The sequence below is a fragment of the Nicotiana tomentosiformis genome, chromosome 3 (genome assembly GCF_000390325.3).
Source record: "Nicotiana tomentosiformis chromosome 3, ASM39032v3, whole genome shotgun sequence".
NCBI classification, from domain to species: Eukaryota; Viridiplantae; Streptophyta; class Magnoliopsida; order Solanales; family Solanaceae; genus Nicotiana; species Nicotiana tomentosiformis.
Genome location: NC_090814.1, coordinates 12715568 through 12724800, shown reverse-complemented (window position 1 = coordinate 12724800; position 9233 = coordinate 12715568). Strand labels below are relative to the sequence as shown.

The following is a 9233-nucleotide window of genomic DNA, read 5'->3' as shown; positions in this document are numbered from 1 at the left end:
AGCTACTGTATCAATATACTCGCATTTATGATTTTCATTTATCACTTTTTTGCACTTTGGTTTCTATCATTAACTCGCAAGTTTCTCCGTCTCTCTTTTCCGGCATTGGTTTATGTAAAAATTTGTAATATTTTTGTGATAAACACTTGTCCAGACTTGATTCTGGACAAGCTATAGAATGTTGAACTATCTTTGCTCTCAAGCTGAAAGTAAGTTGTGATGTTTCTAGAAAGAAATTGGGGAAAAAAGCTGCTAAGAAATTAAGGGGTCCAATTAGACTAAAGTTTTAAGGGAGATACATACAAGTAGCCAATTGGACTAATATTGGTACATTTTATGACTTGGCTAATATTGATAGCATTTTTGAAGGCCAAACTGGGCAGTTTTCTCTAATATATAATGGGATGAGAAACGATATTCAGATTTTCTTTAGGAAATTCAGGAAATAATACAAAAAATAAGAAAGACATAAACCACTTGAAATTTTAAACGGAAAATGATATACTCAAATAACTGATTTTTCATGACTGAATAATTGAAAGTGTACATTACAGACTATTTACAACCAGAATAATCACCTTCCTATACTTCATACACATTTCTTCAACCTTCCAAACAAACAAAAGAAGAAAAAACCAACATAATTGCAAAAACTGGGGACCATTGATCCCCTACCATGGGGGGGGGGGGGGGTCAGACAAACAACAAAAGGTGGGAAAAATCAAAGTTAAAAAGTGTAAAAAGAATGTTGAAAAGCCAAAAGATGAGCTTTTTACGTTTAAAATTTCATAATACTCCCGAGCCAAGGATTTTACTCTTTTCTCAAGCTATCTACTATCATCATTCCCATGTAAGGATCCATCTTTCATCAATTTCAAGCTGAGGCTATTATATCGTTCTCGTGAATACTGTCGTGATGCCTTTCTCCAATCTGTACCAGCCTTCATCATTGCAGCAAACTCATCAAAACTTATGCGTCCGTCCTGCAAAAGAATAGAACGCTAGCATATGAATACCATGCATTTTGATTTCATGTCATTTTTCCCTGCTCCAAAAAAGGTTTAGAAGTCAGACGAGTCTGAAAAGTATAACTGACCTTGTCCGTGTCCACGTCTTGCATAATTGCACTAATAACTTCTTCACTGTTGGTTTCAATCTCGTCAGATAATGCCTCCCTTAACTCGTCAATCTCTATATACCCAGTTTGGTTCTTATCAAAAAATTCAAATGCCTTCTTCAAGTGCTCATCATTGCCCATCTTCCTAAGGTGGACTGAGATTGCCACAAACTCCCCATAGTCCAGATATCCATCTTTATCAACATCGCCCTGTTGAAGTATCATTGTTTAGTTTTTCTTCTGATTTGGCAAAATAAAAGATGTCTCTATCCCAATTTATGTGTTCATACTTTCCTTTTAGCCCATCCCAAAAATAATATCATCTTTATTTGGAAACAAAACTTTAAATTTCCCATCTTACCCTTAATGAGATGATATTATAGCCACACAAATATATATGGCTTGTTCTAGACCACAAGTTTTCCTTTCTTTCTTAAACACCGTGCCCAGTCAAACACCGCCACATACGTTGGGAAGCTTCTACGCCAATGGCTGTCGTTCTAATATAGTAATAAGTTCTTTTAGTTAATACTATGTATGACCAGATGTCTAGCAAGGGTCATGAGAAAAGGTGATTCCGTCAAAGCTACCAAGATCGAAGAAGTATGTAACTTAAATTTTGCCAGGATTATATTAGCTAAGCGTCTGCAAACATTTCAAGTCAAAAAGAATAATGATTCTGGAAAAAATTAACACTTACAGCTTCCATTAGAATTTGTACGTCAGTATCTGGGACTTGATGTCCAAGCTTCTGCAATCCAACTTTCAACTCATTCATGTCAATCTTCCCTTTGTTTCCTATGTCCATCAATTTGAATCCCTCCTTTATTCCAGCCACCTCCTCCACAGACAAATGCTCAGCAATAACCTGTGAGGTAGAAAAGGCACAATTTAGAAACAAAATGTAGAAAATTTGCAAGCTATGCAATCCAAGACTAGCCACCTGATTTCAGAAAAATATTTGAAGTGAAGAAAAAAAATGACGGAGAAACAATAATCTTGTTTCGCTAGGAGCAGAATCGCGCACCCTTAAAGCTCTTTTCTTAAGCTTGTTCATCATAGAAAATTGCTTGAGCCTTGCTTTCACTGTTTCACCGAGAGAAACATTTGGCGCCCTTTTAGCATTTTGTATCCAAGGATGATCTGCAAAGAAAATATATTCGGCAATGAGTTGTAAATCAACTTCAACGGACTTTGAAAAATGGAATAATGAATTCTAAATTGGTATGCTTTGTTCTAGAGCATAGTTTACCTAGCACTTCCTGAGCAGTAAGCCTCTTGCTAGGGTCAGGGTTGAGCATCTTCTTCACAAGGTCCTTTGCATTATCAGAGACCTTTGGCCAAGGATCTCTTCTAAAATCCACAACAGATCGAATGATCGCTTGAGCAACTCCTTGTTCAGTTTCTGCAATGAGGAACAGATAAAAAATACATACATATGACCGCTGGAAACCCGGAAATAGTTACTTAATTGATAAAGCACCTTACTGCACATAAACAATACTCTTCCATTTGATTGTTTTGTTATCATGGCATTTGATAACTTTTACTTTGGAATACATTACAAAAGTTCAATCTAAGTTATGCGCAGGACCAAATGATTTGTATCAACAACAAATTTGTACAGAAAAACTTTTCAAATAGTCTTGGGAAGTAACATATGTTTTTCGTTCAAGAACAATGTAATATAGAAGAAAGCTAGTTTGGACAACCATCTAATCTAAGTAATTTAATTTGGGATATATCAGATAACAAGGGCAACTCAAGTAACAATTAACTAAATGAGTAATACCTAGGTATCTTGGCACAAAGGTGACAAAATAGGACTGTAGTACACAAAATTGAAAAGGCATTTTTGCATCTTTTACATTCAAATAAAGTTATTCAAATCTCTTTTAAAACGCCGGCTCCTCAAGTGTAGTGCTCTAAAACTATCACTTCCCCTCCACTAAAATCAAGTCAGAGGGAGAATGCGTGAAAAAAAGTTTAGATAGTTAAAAAGCCTGGTTAAGTAGATTTTCTACGTTACTATGGCACTGGATGTAAAATACACATAGTGTCTGAACCTAAGATACCAGATAACTGAGTTCTCTGTTTCTACACTTCTTGCTAGGAATACCCAGGAGTAGTGACACCCCTTCAATCCCTCCGAAAAGGAAATTAGTGATGGTGATAGCATATCAAGTATCAAATATCGACAGGGAAAGAAAAAAAGGAAAGAATGCACCATTCCCTTAGAGAAATATAGCCTTAGAGAAATACGAAACATTTGGCAATGTAACTAAACCGACCTGCCCAAAAGGGTGGGACACCACATAGCAAGATGTAAAGAATGACTCCAGCACTCCATACATCTACTTCTGGACCATAGTTTCGCTTCAACACCTCAGGAGCCATGTAATAGGGACTTCCCACAATCTCATTAAATCTCTCTCCTGTAAAATCAGCGCAACAGTGAATAAAATGCTCAACTATGCAAATCCAGGAGTAACATAAAAATATTAGGAGTTTTACCAGGCTTAAAGAATACTGAGAGCCCAAAATCAATTGCCTTCAGTGGTGCTGTTTCCTTCTTGTTTCCGAACAAGAAATTTTCAGGTTTGAGATCCCGATGCATGACACCATGCTTATGGCACATCTGTTACGAAAGCAAAGAGAATCATGAAATTTTTCCAGAAAAAATAATCAGTCGGAGCAACAATTCAAAAACAATACAACCTTTGCATCACTGGTTAAAGTATGTGCTCAATAAGCTAGCAGATTCTTAAAGTTAACTGCGACCGAACCTAGAAGCTAAGCAGTTAAAATTAACTGTCATCGAACATTCACTAAGCTCTTTTTTTGTTCTCCAACTCTACCAGTTACTAACAGAAAGTTGACATTTAAACAGCAAAGGAAGCAAAAGTATATCATAAACAAACCAAGAATATTGAATTGTCACCTGAATTACTTCGACAATAGTGCGAGTCACAGCTGCTGCAGCCCTCTCAGTATAATGCCCCCTCGTGACAATCCGATCAAAGAGCTCACCACCCTCACACAACTCCATCACTAAATGAACTGCAATATCATCCTCATAAGTATCCTTTAAGGTAACAATATTAGGATGCTGAGGCAAATTCTTCATAATCTCAACCTCTCTCCTCACATCCTCAATATCTATTCTAGTCCTTAGCTTCTTCTTGGATATTGATTTACAAGCATAAAATTCACCTGTAGATTTCTCAGTACATAAATATGTAACCCCAAATTCACCTCTGCCAAGCTCACGTCCTAGTTCATATGTGGTCTCAATATCATGACCTGTTGGATTTTCCAACACATAGGATTTGCACCCACCATTTCCATGATTATGCGTAGAAAATGGATTTGGTTTATTTTTTCCCCTTTTCTGCTCATCTATATCAGTAGTACTAGGTACCGCACAACAATTTCCCATGAAAAATACCTTCAAAAACCCAACTTTTGAGGCTCAAAATCTTAGTTTTATGCAACTAATAATAAGAACAAAGCTCCAATTTTGACCCTCCTTATCTCCACCCAAAAGGGTCAAAGAATTTGACCAAAACACTAGTAAAAAGCAATCAAAATTTAATTTTGACAAAGGTAACACAAAGATATCAAGAAAACAGCAAGTGGGGTTCCCTTTGAATCTTTCAACAACTCCAAAAACCAACTCAGAAAAATCTGAGATCTTAAAAACACCCAGTTGGGGTTTTAAATTTTGAGGTAAAGGCACAAAGAAACACCGAGATAGTTCTAATTTCCTAAAGAACAAAGTCCAATTCCTCAAGAAAACCACAAAAGAAGAAACAGAAAGGAGTAAAAGTAGAATTTTCCCAAAAAAATGTGAAAATTTAGAGGGAGTTGTAGAATTTGGAAGAAGGAGGGGGTGATTTATGGATGAGAAGAGGAATTTAGCGTGTGAAAATAACCCCCAAAAGGTCAAAACCCCATTTCGCGGCAACCTCTTATTCAACTGTAGCTCTGTACTTACTGACTCATTTCGGCTCTTCTTGATTTTAACAAATAACAAAATTGTCCAAATCAGAATCACATAGTAATAATCATAATTTCTATTCACTTTTTTATCTTTTATGTTTATGAAAAATACTACTACTACTCTTTTGTAGCAAATGAACATTAGTTTAAGATCTTGGTGAAAGTTATTTGGCTGGTTCTTGGAGAAATAGTTTAATTGGTTTGGTTGTTTTACCAAAGTAACCTTGGTTTTATATCTTTTTTTGCTTTTGGTCAGAGACGAATAAAAAATTTAAACTTATAGTTCTGAGTTCGAAAAATAAAACTAAGTGGGTTCGAAATATAGTATTTTTACTTATGTAATAAATTTGTTAGCACGTATGCATAATCTGAATCAAAACTTCTGAGTTCGAATAAGTCCATAATATTATTTAACAATATATATAACTAGGAAGTTGAAATTCAAAATTAATTCATCTGAGAAACTTGAGCCTTAACATGATTTACATGTTTTAATTTATCAGTGACATTAGTCATTTGACAAATCAAAAAATGATGCAAATATATGTATGTGAATTTATATAACATATGTGCATGGTAGGAATTTTGTATTTTGAAGTTTGCAAAAGTCCTATTTCCACTTCTAGAATAAAGTAGGAATTGAAGTACACAATATATGCTATGTGCATTTGAATCTTCAGAAGATTCCTAAAAGTTGAGAATGTCATTGGAGTTGGATTTTATGAAAGAATTGACTTCATCCTTTCGATCGTATAGCGTGGTTCTAGAAAGCATACGTAATGCATCTAAGATCTTTGTTATTTTACATCTATTTTGAATGGCATTTTAAAAAGACTTCCACATACATGTATATTTTTTTATTAAGTTATAATACTACAATTCCATATTTTATTATGTATTAGGACATTTAACTTGTATATATGAGCAAGTCGATAAGGTTGGTCAATCGATTATCATTCGTCAAAAAATTACACTATATATATAGGTAAAATATTAAATTTTAGAATTATATAACATATATTAAACATCCTTTGTCGGAATATTTTTCCTTCTTTCATGTTTGACCACTCTTGAGAAGATTCCTGTTGACAACCTTCGATATCCAATCCCACATGGAACCTGCCCTAAGAGCGGTTTTCGAGTTGAAAACTGGTAATAAAAATAAAACCTAATAATCTCTTAGAATCTTATTGAATTTTTATCCATCTACCTACTTAATTTCACTTTCGTATAATCCATCTCTAGAAATTGCTGCTCTAAATATTTCTTCATATTCCCCTAAATTTTAATCTGAAAAAATGATAAATTTAACATGATTGTTAGAAGGAAAAAAATGGCAAGGACATAAAAGTATTTTCAGGCTTCAAACCAATTTTCTTGTTGAGATTGCCGTTATATTAAATTGGCCTACTATTAGGCGAAACACACACCCACCACAGAAAAGAAAAAAAAAACTCCTGGCGTACACCACGTGGAGAGTTCTTATTGGTTGATTCCCTGTCCACGGCGTTATGATTCTAGACTAGAAGTCAAAGAAGACCATCTAGAAACTAGAAGTGTAGTTACGGATTTACCCTCCATAACTGGACTTATTTATCAACTCCGTTGACGTCGTTGAGCCCTCCTTTGTCATTACACATAACATTCTTCCAAAATTAAAGGCAACGACGTACGCTGACGGCTATCTGTCACGACTGCACGGGTCAAGATAGGGATCGAGTCTATGGTTGTCGTAATAGCAAAATATATTACATAAATATGGTTGAAACTTAAAAAAAATATATTATGCTAAAAAATAATTTTTTAAAGTTTAAGTTATATTTTGGCATGCATGTTCATTGGGAATAAAAGTTTAAGTTAATTTTTTGACAGATCATTGCTAAGAGAAAATCATTGAATTACTCTCTTTGTTTTAATTTATGTGAATATATTTCTCTTTCACTTCGTACCATAAAGAATGATTTATTTTTATATTTGAAAATAATTTATGTTTATGTAATGATTTATAACTATAAAAAATATATGTGTCTTACTTTATATCACAAGTTTAAAAAAAAAAATTTAATATTTTTATTTCTAATTAAATATGTTCGCATAAAAATGAAATTAAGGGAGTAGTATATAGAAACTTCCCAACTTCATGGGTATGCAGATTGTAGAAGCAGCATTTGTAGACTTTCTGTCCTAAAAAGGGTCTTTTCTTATTTTTCTTTTCTTTTGCTTTTAACAAGAAAAGCAAAAAAACAAATCTAAATAAAAAGCCATCTTCTGTCTTATTTCCATTTGCTAAAGAGTTGGTGGTGATGTGCCTAACTAAATCAAGTAATTTAGTTAATTTTAAGAATCACGAATTAAAATGAAAATATTACTGATACATTATTGATTGTGATTATACGACAAAAATTATTGATTTAACATAAGAATTTGTGCAAATACATTTTTTTCCCTGATACTAAAAGGTTTCCTTTTACGTCGAGAAAAAAAATGAAAAACTAATTTAGCCTTTTGGAATGTTTTCCACACCATAAGAAGCATCGCCTCCTTTTAGCTGTTCAGTCAAACTCGGCAATTTGGCCTTGAGTATAACGTTTTGAATTATGCAATCTACATTGTATTAATATATATCTTAATAAATATTTCCTCATGTCCACTTTAATTAATTTTTTAGTTATTTTTATACTCATTAAGGAATTTATCTTTTAGCTTTAATTAATAATAAAATTGACCATATTAACCTAAATTTATTCATTGAAAATGTAACAGATACTCAAAGACACTTTAATTCAAGAGCAACTTTGGAAAAAAGAAATTAATTCCTTTTTGATATCTGAAAAAATAAAATATCGTGACAAAGAAAAGGCCCAAAAAATTATATAAAGTGGACCGGAGGGAGTATTACTCTATATGTCCCAATTTACATGGTGGTGCTCGAATTTCTAAAGTAAAATGAGTTGTTTTTTTTTATTATGATTTTTTTTTATTTGTCTTTTAAATATTTTGAGTTATTAATTATTTTGGCTAATAGTAATTTTTACGTAGTTTTTCAATATATAAATTTTATTTCGAAAATTTAAAGATTTTATGTTCCAATACACGATCAAAATAAAAAGTTGAAACCCCAAAAAGCAAATATATCACCATGGAGTTTAACAAAGAATACAAATTAAAGAAGCAAAAAACATCACCGTGGAGTTTAACAAAGAATACAAATTAAAGAAATATCCGTTTCCCTTCATATATATATATATATATATATATATATATATATATATATATATATATATATATATATATATATATATATATATATATATCTGCGTATATGTATATTTAATGGCTGAATGTAGATAACAAATTAACAATAAAAAAGAATCAAGCAAATATATTGTTCAATTCAGAGCTGATTCATATAACGAGATCACAAAAAAAAATCCAATTTATCTTTCTCGTACTTCTCGCATCAACTTGCTTATATTAGTTTTTTTAGAAAAAGGAGAAATTTAAGGATGGAGTCTATGTTATAGAGCATTCTATTTGTAAAATTAAAGTAATAGTTCTAAATTTCTTTTATTTTTCTGAATAACCGACAAGTTTTTTTATTGCAAGCTTCGTAGGGTGCAAGAGTACTTGATCATCTCTCTGTCCGAACTTTAGCAAACTTCGAAAAATTGTAAAACAAAGTTGTTTCACATGAGAAATGATGGATGCAAATCGTAACAACTGTAATAAACACATGAATATTACCATAATTTAAAAACAATTCTTTTTTTCACGTGATTTATTCAACGGCCATGAAGAGGTTTGACCAACCACCATCATTTCACCATCCAAATTAATTATGAATGATTTTTAAATTTATTTCTAAACAAAGATAATAATAAGCTACTTTGCTAGAAAATATAACCAAAAATAATTCTGCTACTTTCTGTTTACCCTCAAAATCGGATAACAATTAAATTTGTAAGTGGTTTTAAGGATACACGGATTAATTTGATACAAAACGATAAATTGAATTAGATTGAACAAATAAAGATATAGTGTATTCAAACCACGTGAGGAGGATGATTCCAGCCTTAGTGAAATATTCGCCCCCAAATCCGGGCTCACAATGACC

General features: G+C 32.6%; 1 protein-coding gene across 1 annotated transcript; it reads right to left on the bottom strand.

Annotated features, from left to right (window-relative positions):
• Window positions 1-502: 502 nt before the first annotated feature.
• On the bottom strand, window positions 503-5069 carry LOC104108350 (calcium-dependent protein kinase 32-like). Its single transcript, XM_009617359.4, has 8 exons — window positions 4059-5069; window positions 3632-3755; window positions 3409-3552; window positions 2370-2522; window positions 2145-2260; window positions 1818-1985; window positions 1097-1327; window positions 503-983 (listed from the first exon to the last, which is right to left on the bottom strand). The coding sequence occupies exons 1-8, from the start codon at window positions 4554-4556 to the stop codon at window positions 828-830; spliced, it is 1590 nt and encodes a 529-aa protein (XP_009615654.1). The 5' UTR covers window positions 4557-5069; the 3' UTR covers window positions 503-827.
• Window positions 5070-9233: the final 4164 nt, after the last annotated feature.

Excerpts from the sequence above, each read along its gene's own strand:
- LOC104108350 (XM_009617359.4), bottom strand. The coding sequence starts at position 4,556 with ATGGGAAATTGTTGTGCGGTACCTAGTACTACTGATATAGATGAGCAG. Across the intron at positions 2,261-2,369 it reads TACTGCTCAGGAAGTGCTAG|ATCATCCTTGGATACAAAAT; the intron begins GTAAACTATGCT and ends TTTTCTTTGCAG. Across the intron at positions 1,328-1,817 it reads TACAAATTCTAATGGAAGCT|GGCGATGTTGATAAAGATGG; the intron begins GTAAGTGTTAAT and ends ATACTTCAACAG.